Genomic DNA, 25,534 nt, shown 5'->3' on the forward strand with positions numbered 1-25,534 from the left:
AGTCCTTCGACTTCCTCTTTCATGCCCAAAGCACATTGTCCACTGTCGGTCTTCTCTTGAATTGAGGGTTCCTGTTTGCTCTTTCCCAGCACTAGGACTGTATCTGGGATACAGATCCTTCCTTGTCCAAGGCAGCATCTCCAGTACGTCCTCAGCCACACATTCTGCGTGCCTCCATGGTTTGCTTTGGCTTATATTTCCCTTCCTTGTTTCCTTGCCTCCTTGTCTCCCCATGCCAGGACCAAAGTCTGTCCATTCCCTTGCTTCTCTCTCTCTCTCTCTTTTTTTTTTTTTCCTCCTTATACCACCAAAGTCTAGGTTAGTTCTGGCCTCTGCTGTCCCCATTATCAACTCTCAATCTTTCCATATGCCACATATTATGTGTTTTATTCCTTTCTTCCTCATCATGTTAGTTTTTCCTCTTTCAGTGAGGTGTATGAAGTGGCTGGTGGCAGAGACTTAACGTACACAGAGTTTTCCAGGGAAGAGTGTAGCTGCTGGAATGCTGAGATACAGGCTTTGCATGGAAGAACAACTAACGATCTTGAAGCAACTTGCAGGGAATTTGTTATTTCAGTGGGTTAACTGGACAAGGAGCTGTTGTGGATCAAAGAAGTGCATAATAGTTGATTTTATATTATAGATAATATCTTTCCTTTCTGCAGAATGAGTGGGAGAAGAATAATTTCCTAGCTTGCCTGGGAAGGCCAGAATATCTGTCACTCACCAAACCAGTCATGAATTCAGTAGTACTGCACTGGGAAGCCTGGTGGGTTAGGTGGAAAGTAGTACGCCACATGGGACCTCACTGGGAAGCAGAAGAGCCTAAGGACTGGGAAAAACTGACTATGAAGTAACAATTTGTCAAGAGGAAGCTGGGAAGACATAGGGATTTTAGCCACCAGGAAGTATGATGTTACTAGTGATCCTCAGTCAGAACTCCATGCTCACCTCTGAGTGGGGGAGTATATGGGTTGTTATTGTTCTGTGAAAGAAAAATGGGTGAGAAAGCAGCCTAAGCTGCTGCAGGGCACCTGCAGAAAGCCTATGTTGTTAGCCTGTTACTTCTTCTTCTGAGCTGTCCAAACTGTAGGCTAGGAGAAAGGTCATAATCTTTAAATTTTTTTACCGTTCTTTCTACTGACCCTAGAACAGTCATTTGTAAATTGTGTAAAATATGTTTCTTGGCATTATACAATCTACGATCAGATCTGTGGTTGCTGGTTCAAAGTGTAGTGTAACTAAAGCTGCACAGTAACCTGTCAAAACTTGTAAATTTACAGCTGGGCAGTTTCAGGTTTGAGATTTATGTTGCAGTGGGCTCTAAAATATGAGACTAACTGGTCTGGGATACTTTGGATAGTTTCTGTCTGTCAGGTAAAGAACTTTCAGAGCTACAAGGTAGGTACAGACTCAAAGATGTGCTTGCTTACTGGAAGCTCACTAATTGATAGCATCTGAAGTGATGTGCTTGGAACAATTTCCTTTTGAGTGCCTTTCATTCAAAGCACTATCAAAGATCTATAGGGGGTTGGCTACCACAATCTAGATTAACATTTGACTTGGAGCTATTGAGAAAGAGCTGTAGTAGGATGGGAAGCAACAGATTGCAAGTCTCATGTGAGGAATTCAGTGAAAAGTCAAAGGAGATACGCTGTAAAATGCTTAGAATTTATTAATCATCATTACTTTTTTTTTTTCATAAGGAACAAAAATAAAATTATATTCCAAAACAAAACAGGAGAAAATGTACCACACCCAGATAACACGACTAAGACTAAGAAATGGGATGACATTAATTCTGAAAGAAATGACTCAATAAATCAATTTTCCAAAACCAAAATAAATAGCAATGGTTCAACTTTTAAAAGCTTCCGAGGAAAGGATTTACATATATTATTATTATTGTTATTATTATTATTATTATTATTATTATTAACTTTTGTTTACAAAAATCCTTCATATGCCCCTGTTGGCAAAAATATATATATATATACTTCTTCTGTAAACAGTTAACCACAAACAAAAAAAATAATCCATATTTTCATACAGTTACTATGTGGATGGTATTATGTAAACAAAGAGTAGTGTGCAGCAGCTTCTTATTATAGGATTTCCTTCTTTTTCCCATAAGAATATACAGGGAAATATGTCCATCATAAATTGTTCAAAATATTGGAGTTTATAGTTTTGAGAAGGTATGGCTTTCTGCAGTCTAAGTTTTCCTTAATGCAAAGAGAAAAATAAAGAAACAAAGAGGTACAGTTTTCCTTGGGTTTTGTTTGTTTGTTTTCTGGACTTTAGCTTTTGATTTACCTCAATGAACTGAAATGAAAATGTTGTAAAAAATGTCAGTCTGCATCAATGAAAGTATTAGATATTGTCAAGTGTCTATGTTATGCCACCACAGGCAAACTTCAAGCCAGAAAAGAATGTTATTCTTGTAATAGACTTTGTGCAAGTGTAAATCCAACTCAGTCTTATGCTACAGCACTTCTCAGAAGACAAACAAATGAACAATGTCAAAATGACCTTATGCTGTACCTCTAAAGGTGTAAAAGAAAAGATGTGAAAAACAATGGGAGATATATTGGTAGACAGACATATTGTGTTTGCATGCAGAAAATATCATCTGTTCATCCAGAATTTTAGCTGCTTTTGACACTTTTGTATTTCTTCAAAGCTTTATTTAGTCTTAAGTTCAACCCTTGTTTGACTTCCTCTGTTTAGTTATAATTTTAGACATCCGCTTGTTCCTGAGAGACCGTTATCTGGTTTGTTGCCTGTTGGGTGCCGGCTTGGGGAATGCACTCAGCACTCACACAGCTGCATTTGTCCACATAGGTGTATGAGTGATCAAGGTAGGTTCCATCACTGCACATCAGAGTTACCTTTCTTTGGCTGGTCTTGATTTCCTGACAACATGAACATTTATGTTCCATTGTGTTCGCCTCTGGAGAATATCTGATTGCAAAACCAAGACAGATTCAGAAATTGGGTTAGAAATACCACTACCACTCATACCCATTGCTAAGTATAACCAGAAGTTGTTTGCTTTCATGTGGACTGCTGCTCCTCATTGTAAAAATGAATGGATCTAGCCCTTCATTAAGACACAGAAAAAGTAAATCAATTAATCCAGATCACATATAAACCCAGTCCAAAATGAGAGAATAGTGAGAAACAAATAATCTCACTTTCACATGGGCAAAATCAAAACTCAGGTCTATTCACTATGACACTGAACAGGCTGTTAAAACATGGTGAGTCTTGGGGTAACTAAGCTAGTACAACATAATGTCTGTTAAAAATTCTAGTTAGCACAATGGAAACAGCTGATGATTGGGTGGATGTTGGACATATTAGAAAATCACTTGTGATTTACTTTATGTAACTAGTGTAAAGAGTAGAAGACAAAGGACCGTGATTATCTTCTATGCCACTTACCGTGAGTAAGCACCACAGCTGCCTTCACAATATGTCATTTCAACAGGTGCAGGAGACACACATCCATGATATTTGATGACAGTAGTAGTATTGTGCTTCATACAACCTGAGGTTGTCACAAACCAATGGAAAATAGGTTAAAATATATGTACATTTAAGTAGATATATGTGTATGATAGTTTGTAATGGAAAACTGAAATGCATGGAGCTGAAATAGGAAAATTGGGTCCCAGTGCATTTCTCTTGTAATTGTTAAGGGCCAAATTATGACTCTTGCTGCTTGTGTTATCAATGAATGAAAAATTCCCTTTTGCTTATGCAACTTTGGTACAGGATGCAAAAATAAAGAGCAGTACTGTGGCAACTGCTCAATGCACACCCACCTTCCAGGACTGGCTTCACTTTCTTCCTTAAAGAGATGTATCTATGGAAGTTGGACAATAGTAATAGTCTTCTCCTTCCCACAAAAAGGCTAACATTTAACAGTAGGGGATGGAAAAGTTCACTATATCCATGTTTTCCAAGACCTTAAAGTGTGTGCTGGAAGTGTTCTGTTCCTTTCCTTATCCACCTGTTTCCTTTCTCACCTCAGTATGAGGCAGTGGTCCCAAATCTGGTCTGTTTATCTCTTCCATCTGTGCATCTACCACGCAAAATGGACTAATATACCTAATAAGGCACATATTTCTCTTAACAAAATTATCATTACTTACTCTTCAATTGGCATTCTTTACAGCAGCCATCTTCAGATAGCTTGATGTCATCCTTGAGTGGAAAAACAGAAAAAGATAACTCAAGTTTTGTATTTGCATACTAAAGCACAGACTTTCCCTGCTTCCTAGGTTTCTCTGGTACCAGAAAGTTCTTTGTATTGACACAGAATCTAATTATTTCAAGCAAGGCTAAATATTTAGGGCACATAACTACTTCAATCTAATATTAACAAGAGTTCTTTGAAAGCTGACATTGAGGGTACTGTAACTGGTTTGTTGTCATCAGAGTCCAAGTAGTAAAATTTCAGAAGTAAAGCTTATAGCGTATGTGGGGTATTTTGAGTAACCAAAGTCAATACAGGTGAAGAATTATCTCAGACAGGATAACACAAGTAACAAAATAACTCACTCCCCAGATGTGTGGGGCTGGTCCTAATCTACCCTGAGCTGTATTAAGCTGAATGATGTTGTGAACTGAAGTAGCTTATTTTCCTTCACCTTTGCTCTCAGTAAGTGAGTTCCAAAAAAGAATTCATAATCTTAAGTAATTTAGGAATAAAAACCCCATTATTTTTCAATAAGAGTCTTACTTCTAGGTCACACTTTTAGGAATCCAAAACATTATGCTGTACCATTTTCTCTAGTGCCCAATCCTCAATGAGGGTTGATATATCATCCATTTTAATTTGTATTTACTTTTCTGAAATGAAATTTGATGGGAACCAGATTCAGAGAGGATAAAATGAGAGCTACATCCTGTGTGATTGTGATGCTTCTGCTAGGAATTTTGCTTGGACACCATAATCCTTCTATCACTACCATTGCAACCTTTTCAAATATGAGAACTGGTAGAAGGGTACTTACTGGATTACACTCATCAGGGTTAAAAGGAGGACAGCTTTTCTCTAAGATGACTTGAATGAACTGGTCATCGTATTTTTTACATGTATAGGTTGTACAGTTATCACCAGGTAGGTTCCAGAATTCTCCAACCTTAAAGTAGTTAAAGTGATTAAAATCTGCACATAAGAATGAAACATCCTCCCCTACCCCTCCCTGTCACGTCTTACCATTGCTGCCTATTGCATTTTGATTATTCTGAATAATTTCCTTGAACTTCAGCTGATAGTTACTTGTCATATTATCATACTGCTGTAAGTCTTTTTCATTAACCAAGCTATATTTTTATCTGGATATGGACGTGCTTTTTGTGTGAATAGGATAAGTATGTGGACTCATTTGGAAAGATTAATTTATGTTTCAGTGGTTTTGCCATCAGAATTTATAGGTATGTCCATTGAAATATATGGCAGAATTTCTACTGGCTTCACTGACTTATCCTGTCCTAAAGCTCTCAGCTAACTTGAGATTGGCTGTTTGGTGCAGAAAACTGCCTCTGCAGATAAAATTATCGTTCAAGCAAAATGAAGGCTATATTTTCAGAGCTGAAGGCAAATAAGTCCCCATTGCTTTCACCTATGTATTTTTCTATGTTGATTTCTGAAAGCCATTGTTCAGTGTCACAGTTGCTTCTGAAATTCTTAGAACTGGAGTTTCATGGCTCAAGGTACTGTTCAAGCTATATGAGACAGTCCATTCCCTGCCTGAATTAGCATTTGTCTAACATAAGAAAAGATGTGGCAAATTAATGCAACAAAGACAAGGAGGGGAAAGAGTGAAAAGACCAGCAGAGTTCACCAAAAGTGAATGAAAATAGGCAGTTACCTGGAGCACGCGTGTAATGTTGTCTCCCACAGTCACTACGCAAGCTGCTGCCTTGCACGTGCCGCAGCACTGTCCAGGTTTCTTTGTATACTTATAGCCCTGTTTTGAAAGAAATAGAGAGGACATGACGTTGATTCGGGACGCTGACCTTAACTGATGGGTGTTTCAACTGAGTTGGGTAGAATTACTGACAGCAAAATAGCACTCACTGCTGGGCAGTACGTATTACAGATAACAGGCTCGCACTTGACAGTAGCGTGGTGAGGGCTTGAGTACGGCGATTCAGAGCACATGCATTCTTCACAGGGGCCTGATGGAATGACAGTTCCAGGCTAGGGGAAGTCAGAAAAAAAAGTCATTATTAGCCAGTAAAAGCAAGTTACTTGTTGTGTGTACATCACAGACAATACAAGCAGAACTACGTATGGGCTAAGCTATCCTTAAATATGACTTCGGTTGTTTTATTTTAAGCAGAGTTTCTGCTGTTGGTAATATCCATTTTGGAATAAAATTCTCCTAATGCAGAAAGGAGAGCAGAAAATACTTTTGCTTATAGAGAGGGTGCTGATATGCTGTCCTCGATTAAATAATTAATAATATTTTATCTCAGGCCTTTCTGCAAAGTATGGTCCATGACAGGAGTCTCAAAAACATTGCATTGTTAACCTATGTGAAGATGTATTTTTATAGTGAGTTACTCTGTGTACTTACTGCATAGTAGGTTTCATTGACTACACAGCCATGCCCTGTAAAGAAGGAAGAAGGATGGTGTCATAGAAGTGTAAGTTTCAGGAAGCAGAAGAATGTGATAAAACTGCTGCTTTGTTGGCCCAATATGATAACACAGATAACTTGCATCTTTCTTTTTTAAGGTTTTTTTTTTGTATTCATAGACTTAGAAAAATATAGTTGTGAATAACACATGAAGAAGGTACATAGTACTTACTGCATTCAAAGGTAGGACAACATTTTCCAGGCTGCATTATTGTGACTACTTCCTGTCCATCTAAGCACTGGGGTGTCAACTCAGGGCAGAGGCTAGTGTTGCAGTCTGTTTAATATGAGAGAATACAGAAAATAATGAACTTAGAATTTTTAAATGAAAGTAATTTTGTTTTACATGAACTTGAGAAGTTTTCCCATGGGGCAAATATGGTCTTGTTTACACAAGCTAGTTTAATGACTAATTCAGTTTATTTGCTCAGCTATTTTTAAAGTGAATGAGGTTTTCCATAACCTTTGTAAAACAAAGCATTGTCTGAGAAGAACAGAGTGGTGATTGCTGGAAAGAGACACTTCCAAAGAGAATTTGTACCAATTGGGAAATCTGATGTATTCTCAGGGGTTCAGAAACTTTCTTGAGCAATTTTTAAAAGTTCAAGACACTTTTTTTTTTTAAGTTAAGATCATTTTTTGGTACTGTTCTTTGAAACAGAAAATGCTTTGAATGATTTTTTAATATTGTTTCAAGTGATGACAGCATTAAAGATTTTAAATGTTAAAGTATAGGAGATTTCCAGCTACTTTTCTATGTCTAATAATATAAAATGTTTTCATCTTTAAATTGATTTTCTTCAGGCATTTAGTAAATGCTGTGCAAGAAGGTCTTAAGGAGTGAGATGAGGGAGAAAAACATTATGAAATCAATGCAAAGTACTAAAGAAATGAGAAATTATTGCTGTAGTTACCCAAAATAAACATAGAATATTCCCCATGTTAAAGAACTAAGACCATACTTACAGCACTCAGTCCTGGTACAGCATGGATCTTCTGGTATCTGTATCTTAACAGGCACATAACCTGGTTCATCACAAAATACTTGCTGTGTCAGAGGACATTTGTGTTTTGTACAGTGCACTTGAAGAGTATTTTTGTCACAGACACATTCCTGGCAATTTTCTGTCCATATTTCTCCTGGCTATATAAAAAAAGAAGCAAAAGGAAGGAAAAAATTATATATAAATTCAAATAAAAATGTTTCTGTTTGTTTCTAGTTGACTTATTCATGGATACAGTGATATCTGATTACATCAACCTTTTCATATTTCTAGTATTTTTAGATTTTATAAGAAACCCTCAAACTGAAGCTAATTAGGGGAAGATACTGGAGACCACTGAAAGTTCTGAGCATGTTCATATTGCTATCACTTTCTATTTATCAGTAGTGTTAGTATGAGGTATACAAGAGGTATAAAGGAGAAGCGATTGAGCTTTTCATGCATTTTTGAATAAGAAATGACCATATGACATAGTCATTTGCACATTAGGTTACAAAGAGAAATTTCTATGTGTATGCAGCTGAGGAACTAAGAACGCAGACTATCAGTATTATCAGCAACAGGTGAGCTTTATTATCCATCTACCCATTCATCTATAGTAACTTTAGTAAGCCAAATTTGTGAAATAAAAGAAGCACATATGCCAAAGTTCCCCTACTACCATCTAGCTATTTTTCTCTCTCTCTTTTTTTTTTTTTTACCCCAGTATGTGAGGTGATGGTTATTGAAAGAATATCCCATCACTTACTGTTAAATTTCTTAGGGAGTAATGTGGTTAGTGCTCTGGAACTCATAATTATTTTTAAGACTAAAGGGGAAAGAACACTTGGAAAAACCCTAAAGTCTCCCTCAGTCTAACCAAAATTTGTTTTTGTGAAACACTAAATATCCTCTTATTTCACTTATCTGTGCCTAATAAACCACATTGTTTGTGATACTCACACGTCTGGATACTCCATTTGGCTCCCTGCAAGCTGGAAACAAACAAACAAAAAAAAACAAACCACTTAATGAACATTTACACCACTGAAAACTGATGTAAAGGAGTAAATTTTGCAGTTTCAAACAGAAATACTGTGAAGATAAAACTAAGAAGAAAATGAATATGCAGACTAGTTCTTCTGAAATGTAGAATTCTGCCATCTCAATAGATCTCATGTAAGGAGGGAAAATTGAAAAAAAAAGGTAGTATTGATTATTATTCTATTTTTAGATGTGGAAAATAAAGGAGCTTAAAGAGGCTGATTTGCCCATGATCTGACCATGTAGAAGATGGGAGTAGAATACTGGCCTCCTAACTATCAATCCTAATCTCTATTTATTCCCAAACTAGCTACAGATTACTTACAGCATTCAGGGACACAGATGTTGCTGTCTTCACTCATCAGTGTCATTCCTTCAGGGCAGAAACATCCTTCACTTACTCCATAGCTGGGAAACTCAACAAAGCTAGAGCGAGAGGAATGTATATGTTTGAGTACAATGTTTTTGCAGAGAAGCAGGAGAAAGAGCAGCATATGTATAAGGTCCCCATGTCAGATACAAGGAAGACAAAAGAATTAACATGTTCTGAAGTGCAACAGGAAATGTATATTCGTACAGCTGATTGATATTCATGAATCTTGAATAACGTATAAAAATCCGTAAGACATTTCATTATGAAGTAACTCGATTTTCTAAGGTGAGTATATAGGTAAAAATAGAAAAAAAAAAAAAGAAAAATACAAGCAGTTATTTCTGGGGTAGGTTTTTTATTTTTTTGTTTTGTTTTGTTTCCCATACCTTGGTTCGCAGGTTGCAGGATTAACGGGCCCACATGGCTTGTATGCCATGCCTGCTGGACAGTTGTATGCTGTATGGAAAAAGAAGAAAAAAGATTCAGAAATTGACAGTAGATGCATTTTTGCAGCAAAAGTGACTACAGCTTTGCCTTCTTCATCTGCAATTTCTGTAAGGATGTTGCTATATTTTTCTAGACAGTAGTCAAGTGTTAAGTGTAAAATGTTTTTACTAAATAAAACACTAATTACTACCATTTCTCACATACATTTTTGAGTTCTGCAATACTTACGGCATATATTGTTGGTCTTCCATCTCCAGTCAATGCAGACACCTCTAGCAGCACACTCTGTAGCATATATCTCCAAACTGGAGCACTGCATGGATTCATTGGCTATGCGACATCCATCAAAAACACAGCCTTTGAAAAATGGTTCTGGTGGTATCACGGCATGGCATTCTGAAAAAATCCTGCAGACAGACAAGAAACCAAACCCCTTTTGTGTTAACCAGTCATTATATAAAATCCAGCACTTCCCAGTTAATGGCATGTGACTCTCTGCTTCAGGAAGGAATGTATTACAAGAAACAAAACCCTAAGAACGGCCAATAATCTATGAGGTAGATTCAGAAAGCAAAGATTAGGAAAATTGACGCTCTATTTTTTTTCTAGAGAGGCTAATGGTCATAGTGTTTCTATCTGCATACACAACTTTTCATCAGTCTGACACTGGAAATTTAATGGAAAAGGCAACTGCGTTAGATTGAGGAAAAAGGGATGATAAAAGTAGCTGAGGGATGGTGAAATTGCACATACAATAACTCATAACTTATTAGACATTGCAGCAAATGTGTGTAAGAGGGCCTTTATAAGTGACTGAGCTGAAAAAAAGCTTTTGTCAGAGCTCACATAAGTGTAGGAAATACTGAGCTTCCTGTTTTACATAAAATCTACAAAGAATGAAGGGCGCTTTTTGGCCAAGATGTTTCTATCTGCTTTGTTAACCTGGGTGGTAACCAGGTTCTTTACGATTTGTACTGAAGGCCCACTTTAAATTTAGCATTTACTCTTGACTTAATAGTGTAACTAAGAGTGAGTGAGTATACTGTGGAAGGTAGGGAGGGAGAAAGGTAACATAAATCTGTGTGGTTGCAACCCAGGGAGTATGGATTTTAGTGCTTGCTGCATCCCTGATTTTCTAACTTCACCTCTCCTTGCTTAGTTATCTTTGGCATGCAAGCCATCCAAGAAGAGTGGTGTCTTTTGCGAAAGCCTTTTACTGTATATATCCTGTCATTAAGCTGACATTTTCAGCTGTTATCAGGTGCTAGGTCTATAGTTCTTACTCTTCTTGTAAGATGCTGAGACAGTTTTGTCTAAAAAGAGTGAATTCATTCAGTTTTTTTCTTACTCGCTCCAGATAAGCTTGCAGAGCTGAGGCGTTTCACAGTGAGGCTTTGGTGGAGGTGTGGTTACAACTGGTGGTATTGGTACTCCATGGCATGACTTGTTGTTATCAACGATCCAGTGATGAGCCATTTGTGGACAGGAAGAAATGATCTTTCCACTTGGTAAGCGGCATTCATCTGATTTATTATTTGTACATGTTCCTGGAAGAGACAAGCTATGTAAGTCTCAAAAGCCACATCAGAGATGCACAATACACTATTGTGCATGATATCACATTTACATGTGGTGTGCTTATGAAGTGTATAAGGTGTCTTGCTTCATAAGGAGTGCTTTCTTTAAAGTTATATGAACTTTAGTTTAGGTTAGGGAAAAACAAGAAACCCAAATCACCAGCCTGAAAGAAAAGAAAAATGTGTTGCTGAAATATCGAGCTTTTGATCCTACAGAAGTGGAAAAGCAGAACTGTTTTCATTTCCATTTTACTGCTAATTAAAAATGTCTGTCAATCATGAGACTGCATAGCCAGAGTGGGTGAGAATAACCACACAGGGTAGGGAAAGAGTCCCACCTCCAATTAGTGCATCTGTCTTACCACACTGCCCTTCGGTGTTGTTGCCAAATTTGCTGTATGGGAGTTTCACGGAGAAAATCAGCCCACTAAAGGTGATGGTTGCACCAATCTCTGGTATTTCAACAATCATGTTGATGCCAAGTGTGGAGAAAGAAATGCCATCTTTTTTGAAGCCTGGTTTGACAATCTTTTTGTTGAAGTACATCTGAATGCAAGATTAAAAAAAACACAGCTTCAGAATAAGCACTGCTTCTGCCTGATTGTTTTAAATAATGTATTTTCTAATCTTCATAATCATGCATAACTCCGTATTGTTGTGCGTCACATCCAGTGCCCACTGCCATCACAATACAACATATATTTGCATTAATGTCTCAGCTTGTATTGCTATATTGCTACAATGTGATAATAACCTGTGTCCTCTATGTATCGTGTTTGTGTAGATTGTGTGTTAATGCACAGCATTCTAAATCCAAGTATTTTTTTTATCCCTTATCATTTTATTCACTGTAAACATTTTTTGTATGCAAACAAATGGTAGTTTTCTTTAACTACAGAAATATTTCTGCCGTTATATGATAACTTTCTGCAAAATCGCACTGTCACTATACTATATGTTGCTTGCCATTGGCAGAGTTGTCTGAATTCAAAATAAAGTCAAATGTCCCTGGCACCAGCTTTATGTAGCGGTCTTATTTGTTCATCAATCTAAGCTGTTCCGTTTGCAGCCTGTATCTTATATGATCTAATGAAGATGAACATATTTGCTTAATAACATTTTGTCAGGAATTATTCTGCAACTTTTTTCTCATTGAATTGGGATAAAGTAAGAGTTAAAACTGTCAGTTATTGTTTTCTTTCTCAGGGAATCACTGGACTAATTGTTTCAGCATGCCTTTCTGACTGTTGGTAAGGAGAACTTGGCATGGCTTTGTAGGGGGAGAGTGCATATTGAGACAAACTTTTCCTTCCACCTCTTTGTGTTCTCCAATCAACTAATGCATTCCCCAGTGTACCAGTGGGACTGATTTTCTGTTTTCACTGACTCGCCAGCACTAGTTTAGGATTGTGAAGGTGAAGTGACACCCCCAGTCACACCTTTTCTTCATCTATACCTCTCTTCCCAGCAGGGAATTGGAGAGGGAATTATGTCATGATTCTGGTGCCCGAAGTTCCCCCTTCAGAGGAAGCAGTCCCTAGTTATCCAGCTGATAAGGCATATATATACATCTTCACCATTAGAGAAGAATCATGCTTGTGATTTGCATCTGTTTCTTTGTAATGTGGTTTTTTTTTTACGTAAGTGAATGGCACAACATACAAGTTTTCATGAAATGTGAATCAAGCACCAGTATAAGCATTCTTTCTGTCTTCTCTATTGGCTGTATTAGTCTCTTTCCTAGTATTATTTATGTATATACATACATGCACATAGTATATTCATATCTGCATAGTGCTAAGCTGTTTCTGACATTTTATTCTTAGAAACTGGTGTAACTCTTTTTTTTTTTTCCTCCCAATGATACCCCATGCCCTCATCACCTCCATGATATGATATTCTAACAGACTATATTTTAAAAGAGAATAAGTAAGGCCTATGGAACTTTTTTCTTTTTTACAAAATATATAGAAATAAAAAATGTGTATTTTACCACATTGGCCATCACACCATTCATGAGTTTACGCGTCAGCACCACTTCTGCAGATTTGTAGAAAATAATAATGGATTTAGGGCAGGACAGTCCATCTTCTGCATCACAGTAATAATTGTCAATATAAACACGGAAGTTGTCATATTTAGGTATGATCTGTTTCACTAGGACGTAAGTACAGTTTTCAAGGAAAGTATAGTAGGTTCCATCAAAAGTAATATAATGAGGATCTCCCCATCCACTGCACACACCTGGTAGAGAGAAAATATTTAGAAGATTAATATTAAATTTAACATAGAAGATGTAATTTAGAAACTGACATGAATACACTACAATTTATAGAGCAACCCTAAGAAACAAAATGCCTCTATAATGTGTGCAAAGTTTTGCTTTTTTCAAAAAACATTATTCCTTGATCTACTGGTGCTTACATTGACACTCATATCGGTAACAGCAGCCATTTTCATCTGGTACCAGTATTGCTGGATATTTGTTTGCACAGGTAATTTCCTTTACAGGTGGGCAGTGCGTTGGAATTACTTCTACCTTGTTGTCTCCCTTACAGATGAGTTCTGTACAGTTGGATAACTTGTATCTTTGTCCAGGCTGCAAAATGAACAAAAATTACCGTCACAGGAGTTTGTAAATATATTTGCTCATATTTCTGCTTTAATGATATATTGTTTCCAATAATGGTGGTGTTGGAAAGGAAATTAGTATGTGTTACTTCTCTTCAATTTGTGGTACTAATGACTTGTAATGTTGACTAGAGGGATTCATATTCTAACCATGATATGAAGGATCAGAAACTGTTTTGTTTTGCAAATCTGAAGCGAAGACTAAAATGAAGAAATTACATACCTGTAGGGGAGGGTGAGTGGCAGAAACACAACCATGAAAAGGAACTCTTCCAGAAGTGGAAAGCAGAGGAACTGATGTTACAGGAGACCATTCAGTTGAAGTTGTGGTTAGAGGAGTAGTAATGTTACAATCTACAGTGTGTCGTTCGATTGTACATGTTGGACTACAGATGGCATAAAACCTACAACCATCACTATCCATTCTGTTATAAATCAATTCACCTGAAAAAAAAAAGAAAAAACAGTAAGATAAACAGAAAAAAAAAAATTAAAAAAAAAAGATAAAAGAGGAACAAAAAAAAATTGAAAAAAAAGTATGACTATGTAAAAAATGAAAGCAAGGAAAACAGTTATGGAAAAAATAAACAAGAAACATTAAATATGCTACATATGAACAAAGAAAAAGAGGAAAACTAACCAGGTGAAAAAATGGCATCCCCAATTTTACAGTAACACAGTCTTGATACAGGGGCAGAAGAAGTGCTGGCAGTAATGGTGGTGGGGCTGGTGGTGGGCAAGGGTGTTCCGGTTGGGCAATTGTAGTTCGGGCTGCAGCAGAGCACGCGGATCCTGTAGTTGAGGCACATCTTAAGGTTGCCGGTCTGGTCTTCGTTCTTGCACACCAGTCCAAAGTGGACGTCGCACTGCACGACCTGTCCGACGTACTGGATGGCAACCTCGGGGTAGCGCTCTGCCCGGCACTCGATCTCCTTTGGATGCTGGCAGACTTCCTTGCCGGCGGCCCGGATGTGCTGGTAGGTTTCAAAGTCTCCCTGGCCGGGCCCCGAGGAGGGGAAGTCGACGTCGAACCATTCGCTCCAGGAGCACACTTCGGGCTCACAGGCGGTGGTGGACTGGGTGGTGGAGGTCACGGTGGGCAAGACGATGGTAGGTGTTTGCGTGGGGCTGGTGGTGGTGGTGGTGTAGGTTTGCGAGGTGGTTTCTGAGGAGGTGGGCCGCGTGGTGGGTGAGTAGAAGGTGGAGGTGGAGGTGGTGACCGAGGTGGAGGTTGGGGCGGTGCTGGTTGAGCTGCTGGTGGTGATGGTGGTGGGGCTGGTGGTGGGCAAGGGGCTGCTGGTTGGGCAATTGTAGTTCGGGCTGCAGCAGAGCACGCGGATCCTGTAGTTGAGGCACATCTTAAGGTTGCCGGTCTGGTCTTCGTTCTTGCACACCAGTCCAAAGTGGACGTCGCACTGCACGACCTGTCCGACGTACTGGATGGCAACCTCGGGGTAGCGCTCTGCCCGGCACTCGATCTCCTTTGGATGCTGGCAGACTTCCTTGCCGGCGGCCCGGATGTGCTGGTAGGTTTCAAAGTCTCCCTGGCCGGGCCCCGAGGAGGGGAAGTCGACGTCGAACCATTCGCTCCAGGAGCACACTTCGGGCTCACAGGCGGTGGTGGACTGGGTGCTGGTGGAGGTCACGGTGGGCAAGACGATGGTAGGTGTTTGCGTGGGGCTGGTGGTGGTGGTGGTGTAGGTTTGCGAGGTGGTTTCTGAGGAGGTGGGCCACGTGGTGGGTGGGTAGAAGGTGGAGGTGGAGGTGGTGACCGAGGTGGAGGTTGGGGCAATGCTGGTTGAGCTGCTGGTGGTGATGGTGGTGGGGCTGGTGGTGGGCAAGGGGCTGCTGGTTGGGCAATTGTAGTTCGGGCTGCAGCAGAGCACGCGGATCCTGTAGTTGAGGCACATCTTAAGGTTGCCGGTCTGGTCTTCGTTCTTGCACACCAGTCCAAAGTGGACGTCGCACTGCACGACCTGTCCGACGTACTGGATGGCAACCTCGGGGTAGCGCTCTGCCCGGCACTCGATCTCCTTTGGATGCTGGCAGACTTCCTTGCCGGCGGCCCGGATGTGCTGGTAGGTTTCAAAGTCTCCCTGGCCGGGCCCCGAGGAGGGGAAGTCGACGTCGAACCATTCGCTCCAGGAGCACACTTCGGGCTCACAGGCGGTGGTGGACTGGGTGCTGGTGGAGGTCACGGTGGGCAAGACGATGGTAGGTGTTTGTGTGGGGCTGGTGGTGGTGGTGGTGTAGGTTTGCGAGGTGGTTTCTGAGGAGGTGGGCTGCGTGGTGGGTGAGTAGAAGGTGGAGGTGGAGGTGGTGACCGAGGTGGAGGTTGGGGCGGTGCTGGTTGAGCTGCTGGTGGTGATGGTGGTGGGGCTGGTGGTGGGCAAGGGGCTGCTGGTTGGGCAATTGTAGTTCGGGCTGCAGCAGAGCACGCGGATCCTGTAGTTGAGGCACATCTTAAGTTTGCCGGTCTGGTCTTCGTTCTTGCACACCAGTCCAAAGTGGACGTCGCACTGCACGACCTGTCCGACGTACTGGATGGCAACCTCGGGGTAGCGCTCTGCCCGGCACTCGATCTCCTTTGGATGCTGGCAGACTTCCTTGCCGGCGGCCCGGATGTGCTGGTAGGTTTCAAAGTCTCCCTGGTCGGGCCCCGAGGAGGGGAAGTCGACGTCGAACCACTCGCTCCAGGAGCACACTTCGGGCTCACAGGCGGTGGTGGACTGGGTGCTGGTGGAGGTCACGGTGGGCAAGACGATGGTAGGTGTTTGCGTGGGGCTGGTGGTGGTGGTGGTGTAGGTTTGCGAGGTGGTTTCTGAGGAGGTGGGCCACGTGGTGGGTGAGTAGAAGGTGGAGGTGGAGGTGGTGACCGAGGTGGAGGTTGGGGCGGTGCTGGTTGAGCTGCTGGTGGTGATGGTGGTGGGGCTGGTGGTGGGCAAGGGGCTGCTGGTTGGGCAATTGTAGTTCGGGCTGCAGCAGAGCACGCGGATCCTGTAGTTGAGGCACATCTTAAGGTTGCCGGTCTGGTCTTCGTTCTTGCACACCAGTCCAAAGTGGACGTCGCACTGCACGACCTGTCCGACGTACTGGATGGCAACCTCGGGGTAGCGCTCTGCCCGGCACTCGATCTCCTTTGGATGCTGGCAGACTTCCTTGCCGGCGGCCCGGATGTGCTGGTAGGTTTCAAAGTCTCCCTGGCCGGGCCCCGAGGAGGGGAAGTCGACGTCGAACCATTCGCTCCAGGAGCACACTTCGGGCTCACAGGCGGTGGTGGACTGGGTGGTGGAGGTCACGGTGGGCAAGACGATGGTAGGTGTTTGCGTGGGGCTGGTGGTGGTGGTGGTGTAGGTTTGCGAGGTGGTTTCTGAGGAGGTGGGCCGCGTGGTGGGTGAGTAGAAGGTGGAGGTGGAGGTGGTGACCGAGGTGGAGGTTGGGGCGGTGCTGGTTGAGCTGCTGGTGGTGATGGTGGTGGGGCTGGTGGTGGGCAAGGGGCTGCTGGTTGGGCAATTGTAGTTCGGGCTGCAGCAGAGCACGCGGATCCTGTAGTTGAGGCACATCTTAAGTTTGCCGGTCTGGTCTTCGTTCTTGCACACCAGTCCAAAGTGGACGTCGCACTGCACGACCTGTCCGACGTACTGGATGGCAACCTCGGGGTAGCGCTCTGCCCGGCACTCGATCTCCTTTGGATGCTGGCAGACTTCCTTGCCGGCGGCCCGGATGTGCTGGTAGGTTTCAAAGTCTCCCTGGCCGGGCCCCGAGGAGGGGAAGTCGACGTCGAACCATTCGCTCCAGGAGCACACTTCGGGCTCACAGGCGGTGGTGGACTGGGTGGTGGAGGTCACGGTGGGCAAGACGATGGTAGGTGTTTGCGTGGGGCTGGTGGTGGTGGTGGTGTAGGTTTGCGAGGTGGTTTCTGAGGAGGTGGGCCGCGTGGTGGGTGAGTAGAAGGTGGAGGTGGAGGTGGTGACCGAGGTGGAGGTTGGGGCGGTGCTGGTTGAGCTGCTGGTGGTGATGGTGGTGGGGCTGGTGGTGGGCAAGGGGCTGCTGGTTGGGCAATTGTAGTTCGGGCTGCAGCAGAGCACGCGGATCCTGTAGTTGAGGCACATCTTAAGGTTGCCGGTCTGGTCTTCGTTCTTGCACACCAGTCCAAAGTGGACGTCGCACTGCACGACCTGTCCGACGTACTGGATGGCAACCTCGGGGTAGCGCTCTGCCCGGCACTCGATCTCCTTTGGATGCTGGCAGACTTCCTTGCCGGCGGCCCGGATGTGCTGGTAGGTTTCAAAGTCTCCCTGGCCGGGCCCCGAGGAGGGGAAGTCGACGTCGAACCATTCGCTCCAGGAGCACACTTCGGGCTCACAGGCGGTGGTGGACTGGGTGCTGGTGGAGGTCACGGTGGGCAAGACGATGGTAGGTGTTTGCGTGGGGCTGGTGGTGGTGGTGGTGTAGGTTTGCGAGGTGGTTTCTGAGGAGGTGGGCCGCGTGGTGGGTGAGTAGAAGGTGGAGGTGGAGGTGGTGACCGAGGTGGAGGTTGGGGCGGTGCTGGTTGAGCTGCTGGTGGTGATGGTGGTGGGGCTGGTGGTGGGCAAGGGGCTGCTGGTTGGGCAATTGTAGTTCGGGCTGCAGCAGAGCACGCGGATCCTGTAGTTGAGGCACATCTTAAGGTTGCCGGTCTGGTCTTCGTTCTTGCACACCAGTCCAAAGTGGACGTCGCACTGCACGACCTGTCCGACGTACTGGATGGCAACCTCGGGGTAGCGCTCTGCCCGGCACTCGATCTCCTTTGGATGCTGGCAGACTTCCTTGCCGGCGGCCCGGATGTGCTGGTAGGTTTCAAAGTCTCCCTGGCCGGGCCCCGAGGAGGGGAAGTCGACGTCGAACCATTCGCTCCAGGAGCACACTTCGGGCTCACAGGCGGTGGTGGACTGGGTGGTGGAGGTCACGGTGGGCAAGACGATGGTAGGTGTTTGCGTGGGGCTGGTGGTGGTGGTGGTGTAGGTTTGCGAGGTGGTTTCTGAGGAGGTGGGCCGCGTGGTGGGTGAGTAGAAGGTGGAGGTGGAGGTGGTGACCGAGGTGGAGGTTGGGGCGGTGCTGGTTGAGCTGCTGGTGGTGATGGTGGTGGGGCTGGTGGTGGGCAAGGGGCTGCTGGTTGGGCAATTGTAGTTCGGGCTGCAGCAGAGCACGCGGATCCTGTAGTTGAGGCACATCTTAAGGTTGCCGGTCTGGTCTTCGTTCTTGCACACCAGTCCAAAGTGGACGTCGCACTGCACGACCTGTCCGACGTACTGGATGGCAACCTCGGGGTAGCGCTCTGCCCGGCACTCGATCTCCTTTGGATGCTGGCAGACTTCCTTGCCGGCGGCCCGGATGTGCTGGTAGGTTTCAAAGTCTCCCTGGCCGGGCCCCGAGGAGGGGAAGTCGACGTCGAACCATTCGCTCCAGGAGCACACTTCGGGCTCACAGGCGGTGGTGGACTGGGTGCTGGTGGAGGTCACGGTGGGCAAGACGATGGTAGGTGTTTGCGTGGGGCTGGTGGTGGTGGTGGTGTAGGTTTGCGAGGTGGTTTCTGAGGAGGTGGGCCGCGTGGTGGGTGGGTAGAAGGTGGAGGTGGAGGTGGTGACCGAGGTGGAGGTTGGGGCAATGCTGGTTGAGCTGCTGGTGGTGATGGTGGTGGGGCTGGTGGTGGGCAAGGGGCTGCTGGTTGGGCAATTGTAGTTCGGGCTGCAGCAGAGCACGCGGATCCTGTAGTTGAGGCACATCTTAAGGTTGCCGGTCTGGTCTTCGTTCTTGCACACCAGTCCAAAGTGGACGTCGCACTGCACGACCTGTCCGACGTACTGGATGGCAACCTCGGGGTAGCGCTCTGCCCGGCACTCGATCTCCTTTGGATGCTGGCAGACTTCCTTGCCGGCGGCCCGGATGTGCTGGTAGGTTTCAAAGTCTCCCTGGCCGGGCCCCGAGGAGGGGAAGTCGACGTCGAACCATTCGCTCCAGGAGCACACTTCGGGCTCACAGGCGGTGGTGGACTGGGTGCTGGTGGAGGTCACGGTGGGCAAGACGATGGTAGGTGTTTGTGTGGGGCTGGTGGTGGTGGTGGTGTAGGTTTGCGAGGTGGTTTCTGAGGAGGTGGGCTGCGTGGTGGGTGAGTAGAAGGTGGAGGTGGAGGTGGTGACCGAGGTGGAGGTTGGGGCGGTGCTGGTTGAGCTGCTGGTGGTGATGGTGGTGGGGCTGGTGGTGGGCAAGGGGCTGCTGGTTGGGCAATTGTAGTTCGGGCTGCAGCAGAGCACGCGGATCCTGTAGTTGAGGCACATCTTAAGTTTGCCGGTCTGGTCTTCGTTCTTGCACACCAGTCCAAAGTGGACGTCGCACTGCACGACCTGTCCGACGTACTGGATGGCAACCTCGGGGTAGCGCTCTGCCCGGCACTCGATCTCCTTTGGATGCTGGCAGACTTCCTTGCCGGCGGCCCGGATGTGCTGGTAGGTTTCAAAGTCTCCCTGGCCGGGCCCCGAGGAGGGGAAGTCGACGTCGAACCACTCGCTCCAGGAGCACACTTCGGGCTCACAGGCGGTGGTGGACTGGGTGCTGGTGGAGGTCACGGTGGGCAAGACGATGGTAGGTGTTTGCGTGGGGCTGGTGGTGGTGGTGGTGTAGGTTTGCGAGGTGGTTTCTGAGGAGGTGGGCCACGTGGTGGGTGAGTAGAAGGTGGAGGTGGAGGTGGTGACCGAGGTGGAGGTTGGGGCGGTGCTGGTTGAGCTGCTGGTGGTGATGGTGGTGGGGCTGGTGGTGGGCAAGGGGCTGCTGGTTGGGCAATTGTAGTTCGGGCTGCAGCAGAGCACGCGGATCCTGTAGTTGAGGCACATCTTAAGGTTGCCGGTCTGGTCTTCGTTCTTGCACACCAGTCCAAAGTGGACGTCGCACTGCACGACCTGTCCGACGTACTGGATGGCAACCTCGGGGTAGCGCTCTGCCCGGCACTCGATCTCCTTTGGATGCTGGCAGACTTCCTTGCCGGCGGCCCGGATGTGCTGGTAGGTTTCAAAGTCTCCCTGGCCGGGCCCCGAGGAGGGGAAGTCGACGTCGAACCATTCGCTCCAGGAGCACACTTCGGGCTCACAGGCGGTGGTGGACTGGGTGGTGGAGGTCACGGTGGGCAAGACGATGGTAGGTGTTTGCGTGGGGCTGGTGGTGGTGGTGGTGTAGGTTTGCGAGGTGGTTTCTGAGGAGGTGGGCCGCGTGGTGGGTGAGTAGAAGGTGGAGGTGGAGGTGGTGACCGAGGTGGAGGTTGGGGCGGTGCTGGTTGAGCTGCTGGTGGTGATGGTGGTGGGGCTGGTGGTGGGCAAGGGGCTGCTGGTTGGGCAATTGTAGTTCGGGCTGCAGCAGAGCACGCGGATCCTGTAGTTGAGGCACATCTTAAGTTTGCCGGTCTGGTCTTCGTTCTTGCACACCAGTCCAAAGTGGACGTCGCACTGCACGACCTGTCCGACGTACTGGATGGCAACCTCGGGGTAGCGCTCTGCCCGGCACTCGATCTCCTTTGGATGCTGGCAGACTTCCTTGCCGGCGGCCCGGATGTGCTGGTAGGTTTCAAAGTCTCCCTGGCCGGGCCCCGAGGAGGGGAAGTCGACGTCGAACCATTCGCTCCAGGAGCACACTTCGGGCTCACAGGCGGTGGTGGACTGGGTGCTGGTGGAGGTCACGGTGGGCAAGACGATGGTAGGTGTTTGCGTGGGGCTGGTGGTGGTGGTGGTGTAGGTTTGCGAGGTGGTTTCTGAGGAGGTGGGCCGCGTGGTGGGTGAGTAGAAGGTGGAGGTGGAGGTGGTGACCGAGGTGGAGGTTGGGGCGGTGCTGGTTGAGCTGCTGGTGGTGATGGTGGTGGGGCTGGTGGTGGGCAAGGGGCTGCTGGTTGGGCAATTGTAGTTCGGGCTGCAGCAGAGCACGCGGATCCTGTAGTTGAGGCACATCTTAAGGTTGCCGGTCTGGTCTTCGTTCTTGCACACCAGTCCAAAGTGGACGTCGCACTGCACGACCTGTCCGACGTACTGGATGGCAACCTCGGGGTAGCGCTCTGCCCGGCACTCGATCTCCTTTGGATGCTGGCAGACTTCCTTGCCGGCGGCCCGGATGTGCTGGTAGGTTTCAAAGTCTCCCTGGCCGGGCCCCGAGGAGGGGAAGTCGACGTCGAACCATTCGCTCCAGGAGCACACTTCGGGCTCACAGGCGGTGGTGGACTGGGTGCTGGTGGAGGTCACGGTGGGCAAGACGATGGTAGGTGTTTGCGTGGGGCTGGTGGTGGTGGTGGTGTAGGTTTGCGAGGTGGTTTCTGAGGAGGTGGGCCGCGTGGTGGGTGAGTAGAAGGTGGAGGTGGAGGTGGTGACCGAGGTGGAGGTTGGGGCGGTGCTGGTTGAGCTGCTGGTGGTGATGGTGGTGGGGCTGGTGGTGGGCAAGGGGCTGCTGGTTGGGCAATTGTAGTTCGGGCTGCAGCAGAGCACGCGGATCCTGTAGTTGAGGCACATCTTAAGGTTGCCGGTCTGGTCTTCGTTCTTGCACACCAGTCCAAAGTGGACGTCGCACTGCACGACCTGTCCGACGTACTGGATGGCAACCTCGGGGTAGCGCTCTGCCCGGCACTCGATCTCCTTTGGATGCTGGCAGACTTCCTTGCCGGCGGCCCGGATGTGCTGGTAGGTTTCAAAGTCTCCCTGGCCGGGCCCCGAGGAGGGGAAGTCGACGTCGAACCATTCGCTCCAGGAGCACACTTCGGGCTCACAGGCGGTGGTGGACTGGGTGGTGGAGGTCACGGTGGGCAAGACGATGGTAGGTGTTTGCGTGGGGCTGGTGGTGGTGGTGGTGTAGGTTTGCGAGGTGGTTTCTGAGGAGGTGGGCCGCGTGGTGGGTGAGTAGAAGGTGGAGGTGGAGGTGGTGACCGAGGTGGAGGTTGGGGCGGTGCTGGTTGAGCTGCTGGTGGTGATGGTGGTGGGGCTGGTGGTGGGCAAGGGGCTGCTGGTTGGGCAATTGTAGTTCGGGCTGCAGCAGAGCACGCGGATCCTGTAGTTGAGGCACATCTTAAGGTTGCCGGTCTGGTCTTCGTTCTTGCACACCAGTCCAAAGTGGACGTCGCACTGCACGACCTGTCCGACGTACTGGATGGCAACCTCGGGGTAGCGCTCTGCCCGGCACTCGATCTCCTTTGGATGCTGGCAGACTTCCTTGCCGGCGGCCCGGATGTGCTGGTAGGTTTCAAAGTCTCCCTGGCCGGGCCCCGAGGAGGGGAAGTCGACGTCGAACCATTCGCTCCAGGAGCACACTTCGGGCTCACAGGCGGTGGTGGACTGGGTGCTGGTGGAGGTCACGGTGGGCAAGACGATGGTAGGTGTTTGCGTGGGGCTGGTGGTGGTGGTGGTGTAGGTTTGCGAGGTGGTTTCTGAGGAGGTGGGCCGCGTGGTGGGTGAGTAGAAGGTGGAGGTGGAGGTGGTGACCGAGGTGGAGGTTGGGGCGGTGCTGGTTGAGCTGCTGGTGGTGATGGTGGTGGGGCTGGTGGTGGGCAAGGGGCTGCTGGTTGGGCAATTGTAGTTCGGGCTGCAGCAGAGCACGCGGATCCTGTAGTTGAGGCACATCTTAAGGTTGCCGGTCTGGTCTTCGTTCTTGCACACCAGTCCAAAGTGGACGTCGCACTGCACGACCTGTCCGACGTACTGGATGGCAACCTCGGGGTAGCGCTCTGCCCGGCACTCGATCTCCTTTGGATGCTGGCAGACTTCCTTGCCGGCGGCCCGGATGTGCTGGTAGGTTTCAAAGTCTCCCTGGCCGGGCCCCGAGGAGGGGAAGTCGACGTCGAACCATTCGCTCCAGGAGCACACTTCGGGCTCACAGGCGGTGGTGGACTGGGTGGTGGAGGTCACGGTGGGCAAGACGATGGTAGGTGTTTGCGTGGGGCTGGTGGTGGTGGTGGTGTAGGTTTGCGAGGTGGTTTCTGAGGAGGTGGGCCGCGTGGTGGGTGAGTAGAAGGTGGAGGTGGAGGTGGTGACCGAGGTGGAGGTTGGGGCGGTGCTGGTTGAGCTGCTGGTGGTGATGGTGGTGGGGCTGGTGGTGGGCAAGGGGCTGCTGGTTGGGCAATTGTAGTTCGGGCTGCAGCAGAGCACGCGGATCCTGTAGTTGAGGCACATCTTAAGTTTGCCGGTCTGGTCTTCGTTCTTGCACACCAGTCCAAAGTGGACGTCGCACTGCACGACCTGTCCGACGTACTGGATGGCAACCTCGGGGTAGCGCTCTGCCCGGCACTCGATCTCCTTTGGATGCTGGCAGACTTCCTTGCCGGCGGCCCGGATGTGCTGGTAGGTTTCAAAGTCTCCCTGGCCGGGCCCCGAGGAGGGGAAGTCGACGTCGAACCATTCGCTCCAGGAGCACACTTCGGGCTCACAGGCGGTGGTGGACTGGGTGGTGGAGGTCACGGTGGGCAAGACGATGGTAGGTGTTTGCGTGGGGCTGGTGGTGGTGGTGGTGTAGGTTTGTGAGGTGGTTTCTGAGGAGGTGGGCCACGTGGTGGGTGAGTAGAAGGTGGAGGTGGAGGTGGTGACCGAGGTGGAGGTTGGGGCGGTGCTGGTTGAGCTGCTGGTGGTGATGGTGGTGGGGCTGGTGGTGGGCAAGGGGCTGCTGGTTGGGCAATTGTAGTTCGGGCTGCAGCAGAGCACGCGGATCCTGTAGTTGAGGCACATCTTAAGGTTGCCGGTCTGGTCTTCGTTCTTGCACACCAGTCCAAAGTGGACGTCGCACTGCACGACCTGTCCGACGTACTGGATGGCAACCTCGGGGTAGCGCTCTGCCCGGCACTCGATCTCCTTTGGATGCTGGCAGACTTCCTTGCCGGCGGCCCGGATGTGCTGGTAGGTTTCAAAGTCTCCCTGGCCGGGCCCCGAGGAGGGGAAGTCGACGTCGAACCATTCGCTCCAGGAGCACACTTCGGGCTCACAGGCGGTGGTGGACTGGGTGGTGGAGGTCACGGTGGGCAAGACGATGGTAGGTGTTTGCGTGGGGCTGGTGGTGGTGGTGGTGTAGGTTTGCGAGGTGGTTTCTGAGGAGGTGGGCCGCGTGGTGGGTGAGTAGAAGGTGGAGGTGGAGGTGGTGACCGAGGTGGAGGTTGGGGCGGTGCTGGTTGAGCTGCTGGTGGTGATGGTGGTGGGGCTGGTGGTGGGCAAGGGGCTGCTGGTTGGGCAATTGTAGTTCGGGCTGCAGCAGAGCACGCGGATCCTGTAGTTGAGGCACATCTTAAGGTTGCCGGTCTGGTCTTCGTTCTTGCACACCAGTCCAAAGTGGACGTCGCACTGCACGACCTGTCCGACGTACTGGATGGCAACCTCGGGGTAGCGCTCTGCCCGGCACTCGATCTCCTTTGGATGCTGGCAGACTTCCTTGCCGGCGGCCCGGATGTGCTGGTAGGTTTCAAAGTCTCCCTGGCCGGGCCCCGAGGAGGGGAAGTCGACGTCGAACCATTCGCTCCAGGAGCACACTTCGGGCTCACAGGCGGTGGTGGACTGGGTGCTGGTGGAGGTCACGGTGGGCAAGACGATGGTAGGTGTTTGCGTGGGGCTGGTGGTGGTGGTGGTGTAGGTTTGCGAGGTGGTTTCTGAGGAGGTGGGCCGCGTGGTGGGTGAGTAGAAGGTGGAGGTGGAGGTGGTGACCGAGGTGGAGGTTGGGGCGGTGCTGGTTGAGCTGCTGGTGGTGATGGTGGTGGGGCTGGTGGTGGGCAAGGGGCTGCTGGTTGGGCAATTGTAGTTCGGGCTGCAGCAGAGCACGCGGATCCTGTAGTTGAGGCAC

At 47.9% G+C, this 25,534-nt stretch overlaps 1 protein-coding gene across 1 annotated transcript in view; it reads right to left on the minus strand.

Annotated features, from left to right (window-relative positions):
• Positions 1-1,712: 1,712 nt before the first annotated feature.
• The window catches only part of MUC5AC (mucin 5AC, oligomeric mucus/gel-forming), a 56,008-nt gene continuing 32,186 nt past the window's right edge, over positions 1,713-25,534 (minus strand). Inside the window, exons 33-54 of the mRNA XM_086748145.1 lie at positions 19,829-24,754; positions 16,062-17,596; positions 15,868-15,898; positions 14,355-14,395; positions 13,938-14,158; positions 13,508-13,682; positions 13,077-13,327; positions 11,446-11,629; positions 10,855-11,053; positions 9,735-9,913; positions 9,446-9,515; positions 9,012-9,112; positions 8,606-8,637; positions 7,626-7,803; positions 6,832-6,936; positions 6,597-6,631; positions 6,095-6,217; positions 5,886-5,984; positions 5,025-5,153; positions 4,161-4,212; positions 3,448-3,553; positions 1,713-2,964 (exon numbers count right to left, since the gene is read on the minus strand). Coding sequence (XP_086604271.1) covers positions 2,739-2,964; positions 3,448-3,553; positions 4,161-4,212; positions 5,025-5,153; positions 5,886-5,984; positions 6,095-6,217; positions 6,597-6,631; positions 6,832-6,936; positions 7,626-7,803; positions 8,606-8,637; positions 9,012-9,112; positions 9,446-9,515; positions 9,735-9,913; positions 10,855-11,053; positions 11,446-11,629; positions 13,077-13,327; positions 13,508-13,682; positions 13,938-14,158; positions 14,355-14,395; positions 15,868-15,898; positions 16,062-17,596; positions 19,829-24,754 — 8,998 coding nt within the window. The 3' untranslated portion in view covers positions 1,713-2,738. The remainder of the gene's footprint in view (positions 2,965-3,447; positions 3,554-4,160; positions 4,213-5,024; positions 5,154-5,885; positions 5,985-6,094; positions 6,218-6,596; positions 6,632-6,831; positions 6,937-7,625; positions 7,804-8,605; positions 8,638-9,011; positions 9,113-9,445; positions 9,516-9,734; positions 9,914-10,854; positions 11,054-11,445; positions 11,630-13,076; positions 13,328-13,507; positions 13,683-13,937; positions 14,159-14,354; positions 14,396-15,867; positions 15,899-16,061; positions 17,597-19,828; positions 24,755-25,534) is intronic.

Source organism: Chlamydotis macqueenii, chromosome 5, assembly GCF_036417535.1.
Source record: "Chlamydotis macqueenii isolate bChlMac1 chromosome 5, bChlMac1.mat, whole genome shotgun sequence".
Taxonomy (NCBI): Eukaryota; Metazoa; Chordata; class Aves; order Otidiformes; family Otididae; genus Chlamydotis; species Chlamydotis macqueenii.